The sequence below is a fragment of the Sprattus sprattus genome (assembly GCF_963457725.1).
Source record: "Sprattus sprattus genome assembly, chromosome: 4".
Classification (NCBI taxonomy): domain Eukaryota; kingdom Metazoa; phylum Chordata; class Actinopteri; order Clupeiformes; family Clupeidae; genus Sprattus; species Sprattus sprattus.
This window is the reverse complement of record NC_137923.1, coordinates 40,001,857-40,025,195: the sequence shown is the minus strand read 5'-3', so window position 1 is coordinate 40,025,195 and position 23,339 is coordinate 40,001,857. Positions and strand designations below refer to the sequence as shown.

Below are 23,339 nucleotides of genomic sequence, written 5' to 3'. Positions count from 1 at the left end.
AAAGACTATTGTATTGCCTATGTGTGTGTGTGTGTGTGTGAATGTGTGTGTGTGTGCCTGCTTGCTAAACGCCTGCACTCTGAATGCGTTCCTTATCAGCACCTCACATTAGCAACCCACAGAGGCAGCATTGTATGGAAACAGAGGGTTTTCTCACAGACATTCTCATGCAAGAGTTTGATAATGGTGCCATGGAAGAAACAGCACTATATCCAATAGATGGCATATGAATTAATGAGTTTGAGCTCAGGCGTGAGAGGGCTTGCTCATGACTGCCAAGCCAGAGATAGAAATAAACCAGTGTGTGAAGCAGTTCAACGCGTAGAACACAACAGGTGGCTCCGCCACACAATCTGCTGGCTTCTCACTTAAATTAACAGTTTCAGAAAATATACCAGTTGAAGTGGGTGTATATGCACGCGATGCTCATTATCATTAAATTAATTTGCTCGGTTTGGATTCCCTTTCATTGTGTTCGATGTTTTGGTCAATCAATGTCTGACATTTGTTTAAAACTATATCACGGCAAGTTCACTATGGATAAAGCAGAACGTATTTTCTAAGAGAGAAAACATAAAACTGCTACAAACATGATACAAGCGCACTATAGTCTGAGAGGAGAGGGAGTTTTATAATCTCTGAGGAAAAAGGCGCAGTTGTCAGACATATTGCTACACACTGTTGTAGCTATGTCATCACTTGACATGCAACTCCTAGCAACGCAGCTATTACAAAATATAGCAGAATTGTCCAATAGCAGTGGGATAGGCGCCGAGTGGGTTGGGCTCCACAGAATCAAGCCTTTAAAATTACCAGTTGCGGCCTGTGGCAGTTAGTAGTGAAATCAGCACCACAGCTCTTCTGCCTCTTAAACGATAGTTTATATTTCGTTGGTGGCTTTACCGTCCGTTTGGCGAAAATTTAAGGACTTTCAGTGCGGATATTCCCGTATCTCTGGTAAGCAAACACATACCTGAAAAAAACAAAACGTAATTATGTTACATTGTGTTAATGTGGCAAACATGCATGCACTGACATGTTTCTCCTGCTGTAACTAGAAGACTAACAAGTTTTTGTTGTTTCATTTTGCGCGGAAATGACCCAAGTTCAGCCTGCTGTATACATGAGTTATGCCAGAGTATGTTCCTTAGAAGTAAAATAAAATGCGATGACTTGTCATGTTTAATCATTTCACCCAAATGCATCCTTCATACAGGCTCGCAATTTCAGTGGGGGGTTAATGACTTGTGAATATTTGTAATAGCCAATAACAAGTACGCCTAGGTTGGCACGTGTGCGCACTTGTAGCTGCGAAGTTGTTGTTTACACGCTTCGCCATTCACTGTGTATTCAACCCTTTGTTTTGTCTGTTAAACTGAGACCCCCTGCAGACTATTGTAATGCTTCTGGTCGCCATACCAACATTTTCTGTATTCTCCTCTGTTCAATGTAGGTCTCAACTAGCTAAGCTGTTTACTGATATTTTAGAATTGAGGATTTGCCAGATTAAAATGGACTTCTGTAAGATTAAGGAAGCCATCATTGTTCCTGCAGATGCTTTGCTTGCTTGGATTTAACCTATGCAACTGACTGCTGTGCAAGTCTGGCCAGAATTGAGATTTTGTTCAGGGGAGGTTTTGGTCTCAAATCCAGTCCCGGGGTAAACACGTTTGTCTTATAAGAGCAAAATGGGTGCATCTCAAATAACTGACACGCATCTTTTGAACTGCTGTAATGAGATTATACTAAAGTCTTCCAATCTTGTGCAATACGTTGTAGTATTAGGATTACGGCAGTAAATATAAACCAGTCGGACCAGTCTGGATAAACAAATAGGTTGCTACAATGTATTTGAGTTCATGTGAGTGGTGCAAGGGGACTTTAAGTTAATTTTGTGAAGAATTCTTGTCTCCTGGTTTTATTGTTTATTAATATAAAGCAACATCTTTGTTGTTTTCTGACATCTACAACTTTGACCTAACGTTTACAGTGCTAAACCTAAAGCACTTTTGAATGTCAGTAACTGTTTTAATTTTAAAATGGGATGCCCCTTTGAACAGGCTGTTTGAGTGTTTTCTGTTAGCAACATCATGGACATCAGACATACTCCTCTGTTAATGATAAATGACACTGTACCTTTATAACAGTGCTATAACTACTAATATCCATCTCCGGACTGTTAGCCATATATTCATCCCATCTATCAGCTGTCTCTGATAAAGTACCAGGCCCTAATCCGGCCCTGCTCTGGGCCAGGGTGGTACCGGCGTCAGCTACTCTCTGTGATAAGGCGTGTTTATGAAGCCGTTAAGGACCATGCCCAGAGCACGCACTCCTGCAGGTGCTGTACTGAGACATCGCAGACCTGTTGCCAATTGCCCTGGGGTTGTTGTCTAGTTCCCAGGTAAAATATTAGCCAGGAGAGGCCATAAAAGCACAGCGTATGATAACAGCAGTTGACCCAGTTGATTTAAGACTGCCACCTAAGCAACATTTACAAGCTACCCCAGACACTCAAAAGTGTTTGTTTTTATTATTGGTGCAAAGCCACAGACTATATTGTTGCTTTTGTCAGTTTTCCAGTAATATTTCCAGCCTCTCATGTGAACATTGCCACCCTTCTCACATGGTTCAGCTGTTGAATTTGTGTGGCAGATGAGGCCCAGCTCTGCCCAACAATATCGTGTTAAGTCACGCATGTTTTTGTGACATTTTAGTTTAGTTTTGCGATAACCTCTCAAGCGACAAAACAAGTGCCTTTAATTGTGACCTCAGATGTCTTGCAGGTTGCGTAATAGACCACCCCCCTCTCCCCCTTAAAAATAGAGAGCAATTCTTTCAATTCTTTTTTTCACCCTCTAATCTGTGGGCAGATAAAGCACAAAAGCGCTCATAGTTGTTCCCGCACGCGGAAAACAGTGAGAAATGTGGAAAGAGAGAGAGAGAGAGAGTGCGGCTTGAAAGGGGGCAGCATGGAAGTGGCTGTGTCACTGGCTTCCTGTGTGCTCTGGCCAAGCCAGCCGCAGAGGAAGAGCCTGACTCGTGACCTTTCCAAACCTCCTGCCAAACAAAGGGCCTGTTCAGACCTCTAATTTGATTTACATACACAGGCAGGCAACTGTCTCCCTCTGCTCTGATTACCACCCATCTCTGCTGTTAGATTTAATTTTTGCCCGCTCTCCCTCTCTTTCAAAATTAGCTTCCTCTTGAGGAATCGAAAGGGGGGGGGGGACTTATGGAGCTGCATATAATGCACTTTTGTAGTACGACAATGGAGTAGATTTAGCTCCTCATAAAGTCCTTAGAAACAAATATGCTTCTCCTGTCATGTTCTGAGCATTGGCTAGGTCACCCAGTAATTCCATGTTAACTAAGTTATTTAACCGAGTTTAAGTCAATAGTTCTGTGTCAAGCATGGCTGCAACCTGCATGCTTGCATTACTTTGTGCTGCTTCTCTATGTCTACAAATATGTCGTTACACATATTTCAGAATACATTTTTTTTACTTGCTACGACCACCTTTATTTTTTAAGATAGTTCTCTAAAAGCACGTTTAATTATATGTATTTGTAGTAGTGTGGGAATAAACCCTTAAAGGAACTTGCCCCTACAATGTTGCATTAAACACAGCTGTTTCTTTTCCTTTGTTTACAAGAGCATTTTGACATTTTGGACGCACTTCCTCAGATGGAAATGCCTAAGTGAGTGGGAGGATAGGCTAGCCCCATCCCAAATGCAAGTGAAACGGGTCAAGTGATTCAAGGCAACCTTTTTTAATGCAGGCATATTTTTTAGTTCGGGCAAAAACTGAAAACAACACAAACACAGCACACAATAGCAGTGTGAGTGCATTTTGAAACTTCCTTTTGTTGCCTTTCAAGGTTGGGGTTGGGGGGTGTTGGATAATGCTCCAACTTTCCATTCATACGAGTTTGGTTCTAATCTATGCATGGCTTTGGGCTTCTTTCTCTCTCTCCAGGCGACTACAACACTTAACATGGATGACATCCAGGTTGTCGAATCAAAACCTCTGCTTGCTGACAAGGACTTGCAGGTATGTTTGCCATTTCTGTAATTGGTTATTTGGTTCACACCTCTCTCCACTTTCACTGCATTTATGTGACTGTACAGGTGTTATATGTCTATCTGTTTGTGTTATTAAAAGATTTTTGTTGTTGTTGTTGTTGTTGTTGTTTTAGGGTCTGAGAGAGGCTGTTCAGAAGCTTGCAATCAAGGTGAGGTCCTCTTACACAGTGGCAAATTCCTATCCGAAATCAAAAGCATCCAAAAGTACATACACACGTACAAGGGTCCCATAACCGTAGACCACTTGGTATATTTTACAATATGCTCAAGGCTTTGTTGTTTTCATTTGTCTGGTGCCCTCTGTTGGTCAACAAGTGGAATAGCAAGCATTGCCTGTGAGCCATTTTTGATGAGCTGACATGGGAGTTTAAGGAGGGCTTCCTATGAGTACACACATAAATACACATAGCAGCAGTGATTACATTGTCAATGGTTCTTAGAAATGCTGTTCCTCACAGTTATATCATGCTATGAAGAGCTTTTGTGTACCAAGGTCATGACAGATTTGAATGTTTTTGCACACACAGCTTTGACATTTGTTATGATGCACAACTCCATGTATGGGAGATGGTTTGTAGTCTCCACGTGAGGGGGTTATCATTTTAGACTACTTTCCAAATTTCAGGACCACGGACAACACCCCACAGAACAGACCCTGTCACTCTGTGGGGTATTGTCCATTCTAAAACTGATTGTTCAAATCGTTGATTGTGATTGGCTAAAAGCCGTTGTAAAACCCAGCATAACCTTACAATTTGACCTGATAACCTTCCATATTACTGCGCAGCGAATGGCAAGGCATTCATATAGCGCATTTCATACCCAGTGTTCCATCTGGCTGTTGCGTTGCTTCAAGGGTTGCGTGGCAACGATTTATTTAGGAACTATAATTTTAAGTGGCGGAAGAATGACGGTTTATCATTAAACTATTGTTTCTTAAATTGAATTGTCTTTATTTATGAAACCATATCAAATATTTGTAGTAACAGTTTTAGAAAAGCAATAAGCCCCGCGAGTCCGTGGTTTGCGCTGATTTTAGAACAGGTAAAGGGGTTAAATGGCACTCCGCTTTGCGTCGTGCCTAACAACTCCCCTTACCTGTTCTAAAATCAGCGCAAACCACGGCCTCTTGAGGCTTATTGCTTAATTTGTGCATGTTCTGAGGTAACCAGACAATTATCCACAGAATGAGGGAGTTTTTTTCTGTAGGGTATTGTCCATGTTTTTATTTTCAGAAAAGTTTTTTTATTTTTGTCAGAGAACCTCAAATAGCGAATAAGACTCTGTTAAGGGCTGCTCACAAGGCTCTGCAGACGCGCCCATCTGACCGGCATCCCCCGTGCTGAACCCCGTGGCAGATTATCGCTCTCTGAGGTTTCCAGGGCAGGCGTAAAGTCGGAGGCCGTCTTTAGAGTGTTGCAAGAATTACAGCGAAGCGACGCAGCCATCTGCCAGAGCCTCATTAGGAGCTTCAGAAGAGCCACTTCTCCTCACCTTTAAGGACTTGTCAGTTTAAATGGATTAACAGAGGCGGAGGCACGTTGGGGTAGGGTGGAAGTGGGGGTGGTGTTAGAGACGAGACGAGACGTGTTTACATCATGGGGCAGTCAAGGAGAACTATAAGATGTTTACCTCGCTTCTGGGTTATGGGTTGCAGAGCCTGGCTGAGGTTGGGGTTGCGTAGCTCTTTAGCCAAAGGCTGATAGAACCGGTTTGTGTCTGTTGTTTACTGTGTGTTGATAATTGTCCAGACCTCATGGAGTGCCACACGTGCATTGGCACAGAGGGTGCCCAGGAAGTTGTACAAAGAACAAAAGAAGAAAAAAGACTAACACATTTGCTTATGTTGTTTTAAAGTGTTGGTCAAAAACACGAGTATTGCCAAAAAGGCAGCTAATTTTTGTGCTCATATGTGCAGTGTCTTTACTTATTAGTGCCATCATTACATTTGTTTGTGCTGACTGTTCACTGTTTCTACATTCCATTCATTTTGAACATTAGTGTTTTTCCCAGTTGATGTTCTGGTTCAAAAGTCATACTTTGACCTCTTGACATTGCCAGTCAATTGAGAGGGATCCAGAACTTGCACTTGTCACAGTCAATGACAGTAGCATGGAACTCAATTATGTTGTTGTTTATCGTTCACATGATCACATGACGAGTGCGCTACTATTAAACCAGATTCTTCCTGTGTCCCTGACCGACTGAACTGTCTGACATTCACGGCTGATCCAATTTGCGGATCTCTTCAACTAGAATTAGCTTGTTTTGATCAGGCTGCAAAGCACCATGGGAGTCAGGGGCTTATGCAGAGGAGTAAACAGCCGGAGTATAAAATGCAGCGCACAGACTTACCAGCTAAGAACTCTCTGAGGTTTACTAGCAACTGGATCTTAACCTCGCCTACCTATCTTCATCCATTACTTCATACTACGAGTTCCACTAGTCAAACAGACAGTCAAAATGGTTCTTGAAGACTCTGAGATGGACCTAGACTTTGACATTGAGTCGGCGGTGAGTACCGCCCTTCATGAATCTTCACGAGAATGTGTTTAGTAAGGAACAAGATGCACAGAGAGTCAAGTTGCTAATACCTTTGGATGCAAGTTGTCTTTGGAAGGGATGGATGTTTATGAAATGCTTAATTTGGAATGTTGTACTGTATGTTCAGTGTTGGCATGGGTTGGTGGCCCAGATATGACAAGAGCGGATAGTTAGGGTATGCTGTTATTGGAACAGCTTTGATAAACAGTATCTCTTTAGAAGGCCCTGTAGATGTTTTTGAAATTGTATGTTGAGGACTAAAGTCTGCACACCTTTGGACTTGTAGGCATTTCTGATGAGTAAAAAGTACTTCCTGTGAGTGCAGATAGATTATGCATCGGACAAAGTTGGAACTCATATTTTGTCACATCTTACAGTGTCAATGTATGGAACATGATACAGGGTGGCATTGAATGGACTGTCTATCCTGATTGATAAACTTGAAGTGGCATATGGAATGGGAGATGGAAAAAATGGCTTAGCTCAATTTTTCAATATCAATACCATCCGTAGATCGCTGCTTAGAAAAATGAAGATCTAAAGACGGAACAGTGGCAGACTCTTATCAGATTGCGTTTGTGTTTGCAGGAGCACGATGTGGAGACTCCTCATGGCCGAATCCACTGCACCATGAAAGGAGTTCCCAAGGGAGACCGGCCGGTCATCCTTACCTTCCATGACATCGGCCTGAACCGTAAGACATCTCATTCTTTGCATTTTTTAACAACACTAAAGTTTCCTTTAGGCAAATAAATATCCTACAGATCAAGCCTATTAACTCTCAGTTGTTTATTTATTAATAGTATCCAGATCTCTCTATGTGTGAAGTCTCACCTCCATATATAGTCTTTACATTAAATTATTGAACTTTGTATCAACACATAATTATATTTAGTGACATATTGAACGCATATTTGATGGCATATTGAATTTTTTACATTAAAGTCTATGCCAGTATATTGAGTATATGTTAAATGCAACTAGCAGTACTCTTAACTCTACAGTAGTTTTTGTTTTTTTAGGAGCATTAATTGTTCATGTTTTGTGTTTAGCATCTAGACCACTAATTTCTAACTTTGTATTTGTCTGTTTTCCCAGACAAGACCTGCTACAGCACCCTGTTCAACCATGAGGACATGCATGAGATCATGCAGTACTTTGCCGTCTGCCATGTTGATGCACCAGGGCAACAAGAAGGTGCCAACACTTTCTCCACGGGGTGAGTTGGCAGAGGAAACCGTCATGTCAGGGGGGTCAAAGTCAAATGTATTTCTAAAGCACATTTAAAAACAACTCATGTTGACCCAAGTGCTGTACAATGGGGTATTCCAAGTACCTGGTTTAGTGATAAACCTGGGTAAGTGGTAAACCTCCAAATAGAAGAGCCGTATGGCTTCATTCTCCTAGAAACACAAAGCCAAAGGGCTCTTCTTTCAGGAGGATTACCACTTATTCTGAGGTAATTTACCCCGGTTTATCACTAAATCATGTACTTGGATAACCCCCCTGACCTACTGTGCTTATCTGTCTATTGCCACATATGTACTCTTGTACCATAGAGTGATACGAAGCCGAACTTTGTCCGGTTTTTGTTTAAGATTATTTTGGGCATTTACACTTAATGCTGACCTAAATGAATGAACTGTCAACGAGAAAAGATAACTTAAAGTCGCAACTTAATAAGGATGTTTTTCTGTTAAGTTTTAATAATTACTATAACCATTCTTGCCCTTAAGGTATGAATACCCTTCAATGGATCAAGTGTCTGAGACACTTCCCCTGATTCTCAAGCATTTTGGGTAAGTAACGCTGGACTCAAACTGAACAGACATGTGTCAAGCAGCCACTGAGGTGTTTGCTTTGTTTACTTGACTTGGTTGTGAAACCAGCTGTTGTTTGCGTGACCTTGCAGGGTTAAGAGCGTCATCGGAATGGGAGTCGGAGCTGGTGCATATGTCCTCGCTAAATTCGCTGTGAGTTGTGACGTCCTCTCCTCTCTCGCTCTTCAACGATTAGAGTTTTTAATCAAACTGGGATTAAAAGTCCCGCTTGTTTTTTTCCAACCCCTTCTTTTCCCTACATATTCTGGCAGCGGGATGCTGCATATTGTTGTTGGCCTGTGCTTGAGCCTGTGGAATGTTCTAGATCTGAGAAACACCGAAGGGTCCTCACACCAGGGACCCTTTGTCTGTTTCTACTTAGCTTCCACAAAATCACTCATCCTGGTGCACAGGCCCATCTGTAGGCTTTCAATGTGATGCCTTGATTATCAGAACAAACTCAGTACTCTTCTCCCCTCCAGGTTGATTACCCACAATTGGTAGAGGGCTTGGTTCTGATCAACATCAACCCATGTGCTGAAGGATGGGCGGACTGGGCCGCACACAAGGTAGACAGCACATTGCCCTTCTAGAGCCATTTTCCTCACAAATACCTACACTTAAACCAGACAGACTATTTCAATATATATAACTATATTGTTCTCTGTGGGTTATATATTGTTCTTCTAATGTAATGTTGCGTTTCAGATCACCGGCTGGACCCATGCCATGCCAGACATGCTCATCTCTCATCTTTTTGGCAAGGTGGGCATGATTTCAACATCCTGCATGTCTCTTATGTTTGGATATAGTCCCTCAATAATTATTTTTGTATTGATGGGTCTGGTTACTTTTTGTTCGCAACAGGAGGAAATTCAACAAAACCATGATCTGATTGCGACGTACCGCCACCATATCTTGAATGACATGAACCAGTTCAACCTGCACCTCTTTATCAAATCCTACAACAGGTAACATTCTTGATATCTGCATAGTTTCATCATCTAATTTTCATCACCTAAATTCCAAACAGATGTCTGTGTGACAGAAGCTAACACTCGTGTTTTCTTGCCATGTTAGCCGCAGGGATCTGGAAATTGAGAGGCCAATCCCTGGTGGACCCATTAACGCCAGAACACTGAAGTAGGTAGCCCAATCGAATCTGTATGGGTTGTGCTACCTTATATTAATGTCAACACTGTGAGGTGCTAAAGCTGAATGCCTGTGTTCCAGGTGCCCTTCTCTTCTTGTGGTTGGCGATAGCTCCCCCGCAGTCGATGCTGTGGTAGGTTTGAGCTGGTTCTATTCTCTATATTACTTATTGAATGCTCTCCAAAACACTGCACTGTTAAATAAATGAGTTTTTTCAAGTGGCCAAAGTCAAAATGTTTTAGAGGCTGTTTTCACAAGTTCTTGCTGGCATGTTTTAATTAATCAGTGAATCAGATTTATTGGATTTTTTCCATGTGTCCCTCAGGTCGAGTGCAACACCAAGTTGGACCCAACTAAGACCACTATTCTCAAGGTGAGTGTCCTCTCTCCCTCGCGGCGCAAATTAAAAGCCCCAGTGGAAATCGCTCAAGCTGATAAGATTCCGATAGCTCAGCACACCCTGGTGACTTATTTACTTATGTTGGGCCAGACCGGCGACAATAACTCGGCCCTGAGGTCAAAATCTATCCTCGCTGACCTACTTTGCATTCGAGAGTGTCGGTGTACGTGCCCAGAATTGGGTTTATGGCACCCCAAACAACATGTCTATCTGATTCTAATAGGCTGTTTGGGAGGGGGAGAGTGGCGACCAACGGCCATTGAGAGGGCAGTGAGGGGTGACGAATGTCCTTCTTGCTGTATTGTTGAGCTAACATGCGTGTTCTATTTTGTCTCTTTTTTTCCAACCTCCATTCTCCCTCTCTTTTTCCAGATGTCAGATTGTGGAGGCATGCCCCAGGTTGACCAGGTGTGTTGACTGAGTTTACGACAGATCTTCACACACTAACACACACCCCCACACACAAACTGGGCTAATGATAATCGCTTGGGTAGTAGTGCTGTTTAAGAGCATTAGCAAGAGTAGTGGCGTAAAACTGTAACACCTGTTACCAGCACCTGCCACTGCCTTGCCTAGTGTCTCGAATTACAGGAGACAGGATAGACAGCATAGGTATCCATTCACATTGCGTCTGACCCACAAACTCAGTGATAGCCAGACAAAGTAACGTTGAGAGGCTAATCTGTAATCTCTTTCTCCACAGCCTGCCAAACTGACAGAGGCTTGCAAGTACTTCATTCAGGGCATGGGCTACAGTAAGTCACACAGACACACCCCAGCACATCATACACATCCTTGATGTGGTCCAAATCCAGCCAGTGAAAATGTTTTGTGCAACATATTGACCCTATTTTGGGTTTATTTAATCTGCCATCCTGTAGTAATACCATTCTATTCTGTTCTATGAATTAGAATATTTTTTTCCCTTGACATCTTTGTTCAGTTAGACTCAGTGACTCACCTTAGTGAGTCCATACCCCACAAAGGCTGACTTTAAAGTCTGAATGACTTTTCTTACGCTTCTAACTCTTTTTTCCCTTTTCTCTGCAGTGCCTGCCGCCAGCATGACCAGGCTGGTCCGCTCCCGCACAGCCTCTGGCTCCAGCGTCACCTCCTTCGATGGCAACCGCAGCCGATCCCACACCAACGAGGGCAACCGCAGCCGATCCCACACCAACGAGGGCCCCCGCAGCCGCTCACACACAGGCGACCACCAGCGTGTACGCGCCCACACGGAGAACATGGAGACCCCCAACAACAGCACTATGGACAAGGCCACCCTCAAGTCCGCCGAAGTGTCCTGCTAAGCCCCTCTGAGACCCCCCTACCTGCCCCCACTCTCCTTCACCCTTCCCCTACCCCATTTTTGATTTCTGCTGCACTGCCACTAACCATCAACACCCCCAGGACTGGATGCTATGAGTCTGGCTTGAACCCCCGATTGACTCCCACAACACTTCAAGATGTGGAAAAGAGTCTCTATGCCAAAGAGTTTTTATTTTGTTTTATTTTGTAACGGGTTACTCTCTCTTCTAGCGCTAAGCTAAGGGAGAACACCATTGTACTGCTGTCAAGGGCTAAACCTCTAGGCCAGAACAGCTCCCTTTGTCTGCCTCTCTGGAGGCAGCGATTTTGTTGTTGTTAGCGGCAGTGCGGTACAGAGATGTGGAGAATGCCTGAGAAAGGTGTGCTTGCGTCACTCAGACTGCACACAAGCTTGTACATTTATCTTCCTCTTTAATTACCGATGTACTTTCTTTTGGATTCTCGTTTTAGCTGACTGTAGTGTGGTGTCGGACATCACGGCTTTCATGATGATCTGTAAAGGACTGACATTACTGATAATTTGTATACGTAATTCATTTTCTGTATATGTAGAATTGAAACTCTGAAAGGGAAAAAAAAGGAGTTGAGCAAGCTTTGGGAAAGTCGCAGTTTCTTCAATCAGTATTCAACTCTAAGCTGTAAAACTAAACACACTAATGTTTCCATCTGAAAACTAATGGAAGTATCTTATCACTTTTAGGCTAATTTCCACTGGGGTACAGCCATTCTTAAAGATCGCTAAACATTCCTTATCACTGTCAATTCTGTTTTGCAATCAAACAAACTAGACTCCCAGCACAAATGTCGATTACCATTCGTGTTCTCAATCAAACAAAAACTAAACTTAACGACTGTAGACTGCACAGCTTGCTATTGTATGTATGCTGAATTTCCGGATTATTGCTTCAGGAATTGTTTATATGTTAAGAAAGTGATTATTTGCATGTATATGCAATCAAGCACAAGAGAACAAAACAAATGTGCCATGGAATCCTTCATACAGACTTGCTAATTTTCTATTTTATGTTGGTTTGGGAAGAGCAACCGATAAAGATCTTGTTGAAATGGATTAGCTAGTGAAGTTACTTACCAAGTATGCACCTCTGTACCTTCTTCTACTTGCACTACAGCAGTACTTGCAAGCTTTGTAGAACACCTACCCATGTAAAGACATAAAAAAGCCTAATGCAGAAAACTGTATGTATTTTAATGGTTTAACAGTTTGTATTTATTAAAAAAAATTAAAAAAGATGTAACTACACTTGCGGTATGGAGTGTTCTTCATGTTTATATACTAGATGAGTACCTTTAAGCAACCTTTCACCTTCAAAATATGGAGGTAGGAGAGTTGGTACATAGAGATTAATAAATAAAATAGTTTTAGGTTTTGATTTTTCTAGCTTTTATCCGATAGCACAGTGAAAATACAACAGGAAATGATTGGGGTTGATGTGGAGTGGGCTCAAGGAATGACCTCAGGCCGGAATCAACCCTGGGTCCTCTTGGGGACTGGATGCGTGTGTGGTATGGAGCACCGCCACGGCCGCAGCACTATGGCTCCCTACTATAAACACTTAAAAGCACGCAGCTGCATGAGGTAAAAGTAAAGGAGACCGAACATTATAAATCTTAACTATAAATCTTCCTTTACATAAAAAAAAGTTACATACATTACACTGGCACTTTGTCTGGCACCTTAAGTCACCGAACTATATTTCTTTATAGTATGTAAATGTACACAGTAATAAATTAGAGCTCGAGTGACTTTATTAAAAAGTCAAGATGATGCACTTTCATTTTTACAACTGCAATACTTACTACATGAGCTGTACAAGGTGGGGAGTATATACTTTGTTATACTTTGTTTGGGGAATGAGCATCTAAAATAATATAACAGAGGGCTATCTGGACTAACTTAATGATCTTGTCTTGTGTCATTAGTGTAATTTACACTCATAAACATTTACATAGCATTTATATATTTATACATTGAATATGAAAATGATATATGAAGATGAACACAACAGAAATATAACAAGAGGACATGGCTCTATCTTTTCCACATAAGCCTCCTAAAGGGAAAAGGGATCCATGTCCTTATGGTGTGGGTATAAATGCACTTGCGGTGGACGACAGCTGGCGTGTAAAAAGGCTTAGTGGGTGCATACTCCCCCTACCACCTCCTCTGTCAGTTCATAATCTCCGAATACTCAAAGTACTGCTGCAACTCAGCAAAGAAGTCATTAGGGTTCCTGCAGCTGAGGTTACAGAAGCACGCGTTGATCCACATGACCTGCCAGGTGAAGGAGGCTCCATTGGGGCACACAAACTCCACCTCCACCGTCTTGGACTTGTAGGGGATGCAGCAGCGGTCATCCGTGCAGACCCCGCAGTACTTGGGCCAGTAAGCTTTCTTGCTGGTACAACCTGAGATGGTGAAGTTGGATGGCCGAGGCTCCCGGTAGATGTTCAGGCACTTCTTCCCTGGCTGGGGAGAGGAAGGATATGGGTGGGTGGGTTGTGTGGGTGGGAAAATATCAGATGATCAATGGTCCTTTCTGTTCCAGTGACAGTTTACAGAGACTAATATGGTCAAGGTTTTGTTGACAGGTGGCTGTATAGCAAGTTTCAGCAGTTTAGGTGTACGTATCAAAAAGTAATGTACTCCCTAAAAAAACTAAACCCATGACCTTAAAGGTGAGGTCACTATCAATCCAAATACACAGTCCTCAGGCATTTCCTGACTTACCCTGAAGTGTTTGGTGATGTCCACATCGCAGGGCCTGATGTTACAGAGTCGGCTCTCCTTGACCATCTCACAGCGCTTGTTGGCGTTGGTGACGCGTGTGGACATGCCTCGACCGCAGGTCCTAGAGCAGGGGCTCCAGGAGGTCGTCTGAGTCAGACAGTTCTTGTGCCAGCCGTCATTCTGATAGGGGGGCGCTGGAAACCAACAGGGGGGACATGCCAGTTACAGACCCGCTGTTCACGGACATGGCAGTCACACTTCTTCTGAGGGCCTATCAAAGTTACAGGTCAAGCAATGCCCAGTGGAAGTGATATTCTCACGTGTTTCGTGTTTCCCTCTCCAGAACTGTGATTATAAGATAGTTACAAAGCTACAGTACCAGGCCTACTTCATTTGGCAGATAACTTTCCTGTGGTTTTCCTCAACTTGCAGGCATAACAGCAAATACTAAGTTGATACATTTAAAGGTGTCTAACAGAACATGGAGAAGACACGATTTGCACAAAGTACATGAAATATAGCTAAGAACCCACTGTCCTTATTCTCCCCCCGACAGTTCATCTGCACCATACCAGGGTGACCCAACCCCTAGTTTAAATCGCACCGCTCATGGGACGTTTGAAAGAAGGAGGTTTAGAATATCCCTTCATAACACTAATGTTGCATTCAGTAGGCTATGTAACCTTGCAGTAGCAATCCATTGCCTACACACGTTTTCCAAGTTTACTGAGGGAGGGAAATGGGCACTGAGTGGCTTTTTTCCCCTTGTGTTTGTTTTGCAGCTCCACCCATACAGCTCCACTCCCAGTCAGCCGCTCCTACTCAACATGTGTTGGCTTCACCCTCTCCGCTAAAGCAACAGCAGAGAACATTCTGGAACGGCCCCAAACAACACAAACGCTGCGGCACTGATCCATCGCGTCTGCGGCTTGGCATCGCATGCTGTTCGGATTAACGGCTCTCTCTTTTTTTAATCTTTTAGTGCAGAACCACCTGCAAGTTTGTGAAACTTTGATAAAAGATTCTCTGAAGAAAAAGCATTCCTGTGCAGCTTTACAGCAGCACTCAACACAACAGGACCCTATTCATTTCCTTCTTTCTAAGCAGAATGACTAAACTGTTTCAGATAGAGGGCTGGAAAACCAGCCCAGAAAAACAGGAGGGAGAGAGAGCACACAGGAAAGGGATTGGCTGGCCCCTAGGTAGGAAGATCAAACTCCCATAACCCCTCACACCCCACCACACACAGCCATGCTGCAGTATGGAGCTAGGTCATGCTTTCACGATGAAGGCAGTCCTATGCATGAAGGGTATGTAGAGATGTGCCCCTGCCTGTTTAAACATCAATACTATTTCCACCTCAGAGTCATCCGGAAACAAATCAAGATGGTGGTATTCATCCATTTTGTGCTTGCAGCTTCGGCTGCTGACATTGTTTGGAAGATTGATCAGGCAATACCATGATTTAGGCTAACAGTTAAGGACGGTGTCTTTCCTTAGCAAAAGAGCAATTAATCTGAAAGTCTACATTTTAGATTTGAGCTTCCTTTTAGCCTGAAATCAGTGGTACAACATTTGTATTAGAGAAAGCAGGCCATAGAACATCTTACATAAAAAGTACGTCGACTGTCATTGATAAACAAAAAAAAAACATTTGTAATGCTTGCTGGCTTTGTTGGCCTTTGATTGTTGTTACCGTGACAACTGTCGCTGATCTTAAAGTGTAATAAACATGATTTTGATTGAAAGGATATTTCCAGAAACTCACACTGACCTCTCCAGGCTATGTGCCCAGGGTCAGAGGTCAGATGTGCTCAAACCTACCCTGCATGGCGTGCCGGGGGGCTGTCTTGCGCCCCCTCCTGGGCTCGTCGCAGATCCACGTCTCGCAGCACTGCCCTGGGATCTTGACCCGGCGCGGGGTCTGGCACCACACCCTGGGTGGCAGGGACTCATTGCACAGACCCAGGCAGCCGATGGCGCCGTTCACGCAGAGACATTGGTATTTGCAATTGGGCTGAAAGCTCTGGCCATTGCGGTAAATTACACCGTTGTACTCACAACCAGTGCCAGTTAGATCTGCGCAGACGAGAAGAAGAGCACAGTCATGCAGGAACAGATAACACCTACATTAATATAATTTTCAACTTCAACCTCATTTGTTTATACTGCACAGATAGCATTGACCATTCTCTCAGGCTGTGTACAAAGCCTGTCGGTAAAACAAACTGCTATGTGAAAAAAGAGATAACTGAAGCACTAACATTAATTGGCAACATATTTAGATATCATACTCAGCAGTTTTGTATTTTTCCACTTAGAGATTAATGTACGAGAATATAAGTAGACAACAACTACAATAACACAGATAGTACACCTGGCAGGTCAAATACTATAGTGTCCTTAGAAAAGGTAACTGATAAATGGTTTACAAACCCAATTCATCATTCAAGTTGGTGGAGTTCACTTTAATAGAGACTTTTGCATACAAAGGCTTAGTCAAAAGGATGAAAAGACGCTATTAGCATAATCTCTTAATTTGACTGACATCCTTGAACCGAATAGCTGTACTGACCCCCCCTCCCAGTGTGTCTATATTTTGTGTTGACACTTACATGCACACACTCCCTTTTCGTACCTAGGCTTGTCTGCGCTGTAGTCACAGTACAGTCCCTTGTGGTGGTCGCAGGGGTCTTTCTCGTTGCACTCCTCACGCAACTGCTGAGCGCAGGTCTTGCAGCAGTCGCAGCCGTCCGTGAGTAGGCTCACACCGAGAGCGCACGTCGGGGCCCTCTTGGGACAATCGCATGGCCACTTGCAATACGGTTTACGGTTGTACGGCTCCAGGGCAGTGGGCTCTGGGGTGGGCATCGTAGCGTTGGAATTTTGTGAGAAGGCCTAGATGAGGAGCAAAACGAAACAAAGTTTTGTTTTAATGTGTCGAATGTGAGGTGAAAGACGCCAATAACCGTTTAATATTTTGTACTTCGTGTCTGGTTCTGCTTTGAGATAGCTTTCTGTGTGTTTCTCAGCAGAAGATCCAACGTCAGTGACCTCAGTTATCCCCGAACTACGGCAGTGTGTTGTACTGTGCCTTTTTCATATTCATATTCGGCATGGTGCTTTTGAGAACGAAAACAAGGCACACCATTTATTGTTAAGCAACACCCAAATATTAATCACCTCGCACCTTATGGGCTGTTTACCTCCTGAGCCTGTTATTGGCAGGCCATGGAGTGGCTGTGTTTAATAATCCCTGCTCCGCCGTGTAAGTGGCTAATAATAAGGCATATGAGACTGATCAAGGTGTATACCACTGAGCCTACACTTCGGGGAGGGTGGTTTTCTCTGCGGCCACCAAACTTTTCAGCCAATAATCTAGTTTTGCTACCCAACACTCCCAACGCTGCAGTCAGACATTAACACAGTTAATATTCCAAATCAGCACGATTTAATTATAAGCCTGACGTCAACGATTCTTTGGAGCTCTATATAAATGCAGCTGTTTCCTAGTTTTGGCAGACCAAGAGGGTGAGAACAGTAGCACAGAAGAGAGCAGTGTTATATTTTGTTCCCACGACCACTATAATGTTTTATTAGCTGTGGCTTGATTGGGCGCAGCGAGACAACCAAAAATTAGTTTACAATCTAGAGCGCATTTGGTGCCAGCGTATATGTACGGGTCACGGCTGCCGGGCCCCTGGTTGATGCCTACTGAGACCTTTACATTTCAGCAATATTTCAGTGATGGTATGGTGACGAACCTGTGCATCAACATGTCAAATGTCAACAGCTCTGAGAGGTCATAGCCGCGGGCCGCAATGACAACCTGCTCACTGCGTCGGTAACAAACACATGTCTTCCAGCGACTCCGAAAAGCATCGTCATTCAACAAAGTGAGATGCATATATTTAATTGAGAGTCGAAAGAGAATGGCGTAAACTGAATAGCTTTTCAACTGTCACGGCTCTCATTGTAAACCGTTATTAAACTATAGTTGTAGATTTGGCTATTATATTTAACCACGCGGTGGCACTGTAATCTAATTTACTTAACATCCGCAACACCTCACATGGCCCCGAGATGACACGATGCTGATTCGTTGGAATTTTAGTTTATTAATCCGTGTCTAGTACGTTAACGTTTTCAATTTCAGTATTTACTAAATAATGTATTGCAAAGTGGTTATACTGCATAACATAGGCCTACTGTTTTAACAGCAAGTATCCGTTGTTAAAGTCCGTTTTTTTTCTAAAAAATAACTGGTGATATAATAGACAATGTGTAGGCCTGCATCCTTTCAGTCTGAGATGCGATAGGAGGACATTTTATAGGCTGACTTCCTTCTTAGAACGTTTTAAACATTTTATGATAAGATAACACGTCAAGAAAATCATAGAGGAGACTAACGTTTCTCCAATGTTTTGTTGACAGACAACAGATCAATTCTTCACATTATTGTTCGCAACCACAATACACTAAGTTATTCGACTGCCGAAATATCTAAATATGAGCATAACAATTGGATGATTGCTTTTTAATGTCTAGGCTACTTGACAGGTTTACCACCCACTTATGCTTGTTGGTTGGGGCCACACGTGTTTGCACACTGGCTACAACAGTGGATTATTCGAAAACAATCATTAATGTTCTCCTTATTAATAGTTATCCTAAGTGCTTCCCGCTAACCACAACATCGTCGATCACAAGAAAATTACAGCAATGCAATTACAAAACGCCTTTTATCTCTCACCTCATGAATTCCCGCTACAAGTAGAATCCACGCCAGGAGCCAACTCATCACTGGATCCCAGTATCAAAGTCATTGAATCCAGAATTAGATCTCCTTGAAAAACAAATGCTCCCTCTCTTCACAGGAATCTTTCATTGTGCAAACTGACATTTTCCTAAAGCGCGTCTTTTGAGCAAAGGCAGTGTTATTAAAGTCTCTGTGACGTCAGGGGCAAGGACAAGCCCCGCTTTTTTCCCCCTGCGATGGGATAATATTTCCTCAGCGCTCTGCACCATAGACGGTCTCACTCAGCTTCTGACATCGTGTGAGACGGTTAAACGGTATTGGGTATCCAAACTGAGCTCCTCCCGTGAGAGGAGAATCACGGCAAAACAAAAAGGACGAGTGCGTTGTCTGTTGACTCCACTGTGAAGGAGAACGTATTTATGATGATAAAATATCTACTATATACAAGGAATAATATTTAATCCTAGAATAAGTGTGTTCTTTTACAAAGCATTATACCTGCATGCAAGACTTTTTCAGAGGTTAGGCATACCCCAAGGTTAGGTATCTTATTGGCTACATGGGCTTTGTTGAAGGCAAGCCCTTTTGGAAGTAAAGGAAGTAAAGTGGATGGGCCTTCTAAAATAAATAACCATATGGAATGACCTGATTAAGCATGAGGACATAACTAATGTAAAAATGTCTGTCACTCATAAAATTGTGGCCACCATGCTAAAAAGTATGTACTTTATAGGAATCCCTTTGTCTGGGAGGTTTAACTGTTCACTCATCACAAAGCTAAAATCTATCTGTTTGTGTGCAGTGTCAGTTAATATAACACCATCGTATGCACCACCTGAAAACCAGATGGAAGACGTAAATGTGGATGATGTCACCCTTTCTTCATGCGTGTGTGGCTTTTTTATAACCCAAAGGGAATTAAGTGGTATAGTAGTTAAATGACATCCTTGCAAGCTGCGAAAATATCCAACGCTTGTTTTCTGGGGCCTATACTACCAAGTTCAAGTTCAACATGCTGTTGCAAGCTAGCCCAGCAGAATGGAGGCGGACACAGAGATCTCAGGTTTAAGGGCAAACATCCATATCCCACATTCTGCACGATCCCGAGGGTGTCATTTATTAATGTTCCTGTGGTGCCCGATGCACTGCATGACCCTGAGAGCACCAAAGAACCATACGGAAGGCAAGGAAGGCAGACAGTCTGATAATGTGACTCAACACAGTGAGTAATGGACACATACTCTAAAGTACATAACCGGGCTAGGAAATAAACTGCACTATTTGAGAACATGAAACATTTACCATGCACGCAAATAACTACACAAGTCCAGTAAGTGCTTTGATGTATTCTTATAAGTTAGTCAATATAAGAATCACTCTTTCAGCTGCAACCCTGCTTAACTGTCCACCCACTAGGTCCACAGGATCTTTCAAGAATGGTGATGCCATTTTCCAAGAGAATTGATTGGTCAGTAGGCAGTGTTTTTATACGTTTATACAATCTGTTATCTTAAACATAACCTAGAGTTGGTAAGCCGTGCAGCATAGGTTACCTTGGTGATGTACCCCAGTAAAAAGTGAACCACTGAAAACCTCAAAATCCTGCTTTGAAGTACAGGCCACGGATCTTCTGTAGTGTGGAAAATGGCTTGAGGGAAAGTAATTAAGGTGATGGCTTAAATGACAATTACTCCTGACATCCAAAACCTCATGAGGACAACCTCCCAAACACCCCGAGCAGACGGCGGAGATTTCTCCCAAGCAGGCCCACAAAGCATCCCTCTACATCCAGCAGAACAAAGCTGTGTAAAGCAATACTCTCCAAAGGACTACCCCAACGTTAAGCATTCAAAGACCACCAGCCGACCTTACGCATCCAGGGTCAAAGTTAACTGAAAGCCAACGAACAAAAACAGTAGGCGAGGAGGAGGAGACGAACCTTAGGGGAATAGCCAGAAGCTGAACCCCCCTATTATTTACACTCATCAAGTTAATTCCTTCATGGCAGGCTGACTTTGAACTGTGACCTTACCACTGATGAACACACAGCCCATCGCCAACATAGTTTTCCAAAGACTTCAGAGGAGTCAAATTCTCTATACCCTCTAACAGTACAGCTCTGTGTCTGGAGACAGTGACAAGTTAAAGGTAATGATTTTTGTCTTTGTTGGCCACACAACAGAGATTTATGTATCCAGACCCTGGCAGGGAGAAGGGAGCTCAACAAAGAGCTTAAGGGGGAAAGTGGCTGTGTTGGGGTTGTCTTATATGTGTGAGTGGATTCTCACATTGTCAGGTACGCTGTATGTCCGGAGCACAAGAGCGCCGGTTGGAATGCAGTATGCAGTGACACCCATCAGCTGACCCCCTCGAGAACAGGAAGTGACCCCCCTCCAACACACACACACACACACACACACACACACACACACACACACACACACACACACACACACACACACACACACACACACACACACACACACACACACACACACACACACACACACACACACACACACACACACACACACACACACTCACACACTCCACCAGCTAAATCCATGTTTGGTAAAACCCAAATCCCTCATTAGGGTGAGCAGGGATCTTCGGTGCTCTTTGGTGGGAAAGGCCTGCAAAGTCAAGCCATGTTTAGGAAATCCTCCCCGAGCTTCAAAGTAAACTGAAATTCTTAATCCCTGTCAGAATGAAGGCCAATCAATGTTTATGGTGCCAAGAGGTGCCTTGGATGGAGAAAAGTGAAGAATGTTTTTTGGTGGGTGAAGTCTCCTACCCTCAGTCATTTTGAGCACAATGCAGGCTACATCATCATATCATCTGTTCCCATATTAAAGTGGGAAAACCATGACAAATCTAATCGTCATAGGCCAACTCATGGCAGATGGACACACTATAGTGATTCAGATGAATTCAAACCTCAAAGTCTTAGGACATCCTTCACAACAATAATATGACAAGTTTGTAATTTGACTTACTTGCAAAAAAGAAAAAAAAACAAGCATAAACACCCAACATGGCTTAAACAATATACAAATGTTTTACTCTTCACTTTGTGAGTATATATATATATACATCACATATTGGTCTGTTCTGACACCTACAGTTACTTATAACTGTGCTCTGAGACCGCAGGCTAAGTGAGGCCTGGGGTATTTTCTCTTCTTCACCACAGCAAGCATTCTCACAAGGCAATATTTAGATCCCCCACTGTGGCTTCCTCATAAAAAGGCAAGGTTTGTTATAGACCCATAAAACTACACCCAAAATCATGACGGGACAGGATATATCCTCTTATTTACTGTATAATACAGCACATTATAATAATGTCACATACAGAGGGAGGATATCATACAGTGTGCGCTGTTTTCCAAACAAATTGAAAACAAATATAAACTCATTCAACTCGATTTAAATGGTGAATAGTTAACCTTTGTTCATAACCTTTTAATGATTGTTGCTTCTGGCCATAAAGAACACGCTTAACCATTCACTATCAGTGCTAATAATATAGGCATGTGAAGTATTGTAGTGTGCAAGGAGGGTTGTGTGTGTATAGTTAACCCCATAATGCCCATAATGTTAAAATTCAATTCTGTGTTTAATGTTAGAATGTATTAGTGTCTCTCTGCTTGTGTTACTGTTCGCATGTATTTTTGTTGTCATTTGGAGTCTGTGTGCTATATGTAATTGTTAGCTGTTAGGATATTTGTCCACTCTTACCTAGTGTGTCGTGTAAAGATTAGGCTCCCCTAGCAATTTTACCCTTCTGAAACAATCAGACTGAATGATGTGTTCTGTCAATGAATGGCAAGATACCAAAGAACAGTGTGCTTCCTGCTTCCTTTGCAACAGCATGAGTATGATATACTCGGAGGTTGAATATGAAACATAAGTAGCTAATCAAGATCTGTCCAGAGCGAGAGTGAGGAAAAAAAGAATAGAAAACTCTGACCTTGTCTTAATTTGTTTCTGATTGCAAATTCTCAACACACTGGGCAAACATCCACAAACCACCAGCATGCCAAGAACAGCAGTTATTCATTGGGAGCTCTTAATATAGTCTGTCTTGCTATGCCCTGTGCCAAGCTGTTCTTCCCATGATCCTGCTGGGCTTGGGAGGGTAAAGCTGAGGTGGGGGCCGGGGGTGAGAGGTTTGGCATCTTTTCAGTCCAGGCTTAGGACATAGGAAGATTTAGAGTTTAAAAATTAAAGTGTGGTGTTTCCTCCACTACCGATGTTGAGGCCATGAATCCTACCACAAAAAAACTTAGATAACGGTGCAGTTTTCCATTGATGTGAGAGCAGCATCTGAAGTTTGAGCTGGCAAGAGATTGCTACACAAGAGGCCAAGTTGCAAAAAACTGTAATGTTTGATACTTTGTTTTTTAACAGATATGTTGCATCACCTCTCAGTGGTTAATAGCTTTTTAAGGTCACAGGAACGAGCTATTTTGTTTATAAATTTAAAAAAGGCTTTTTGG

General features: G+C 42.8%; 2 protein-coding genes across 2 annotated transcripts; one reads left to right on the top strand and one right to left on the bottom strand.

Annotated features, from left to right (window-relative positions):
- The first annotated feature begins 838 nt into the window (after positions 1 to 838).
- ndrg1a (N-myc downstream regulated 1a) lies at positions 839 to 12,527 on the top strand. Its single transcript, XM_080838032.1, has 16 exons — positions 839 to 957; positions 3,981 to 4,055; positions 4,201 to 4,236; positions 7,220 to 7,325; positions 7,730 to 7,850; positions 8,368 to 8,430; positions 8,544 to 8,604; positions 8,934 to 9,020; positions 9,160 to 9,216; positions 9,319 to 9,422; positions 9,532 to 9,594; positions 9,685 to 9,736; positions 9,929 to 9,976; positions 10,376 to 10,411; positions 10,707 to 10,758; positions 11,054 to 12,527. The coding sequence occupies exons 2-16, from the start codon at positions 3,999 to 4,001 to the stop codon at positions 11,308 to 11,310; spliced, it is 1,200 nt and encodes a 399-aa protein (XP_080694158.1). The 5' UTR covers positions 839 to 957; positions 3,981 to 3,998; the 3' UTR covers positions 11,311 to 12,527.
- A 989-nt stretch (positions 12,528 to 13,516) lies between these two features.
- ccn4a (cellular communication network factor 4a) lies at positions 13,517 to 18,879 on the bottom strand (the record flags this gene model as incomplete). The annotated part of the gene is made up of 5 exons (XM_080838152.1): positions 13,517 to 13,817; positions 14,079 to 14,272; positions 15,903 to 16,157; positions 16,694 to 16,976; positions 18,832 to 18,879. The coding sequence occupies 5 exons, from the start codon at positions 18,877 to 18,879 to the stop codon at positions 13,518 to 13,520; spliced, it is 1,080 nt and encodes a 359-aa protein (XP_080694278.1). The 3' UTR covers position 13,517.
- Positions 18,880 to 23,339: the final 4,460 nt, after the last annotated feature.

Bases quoted from the DNA above. Each gene is read 5' to 3' on its own strand.
- ndrg1a (XM_080838032.1), top strand. From the start codon at position 3,999: ATGGATGACATCCAGGTTGTCGAATCAAAACCTCTGCTTGCTGACAAG. The intron at 7,326-7,729 runs GTAAGACATCTC...CTGTTTTCCCAG, and splicing joins CCATGACATCGGCCTGAACC to ACAAGACCTGCTACAGCACC. The intron at 9,737-9,928 runs GTAGGTTTGAGC...TGTGTCCCTCAG, and splicing joins CCCCCGCAGTCGATGCTGTG to GTCGAGTGCAACACCAAGTT.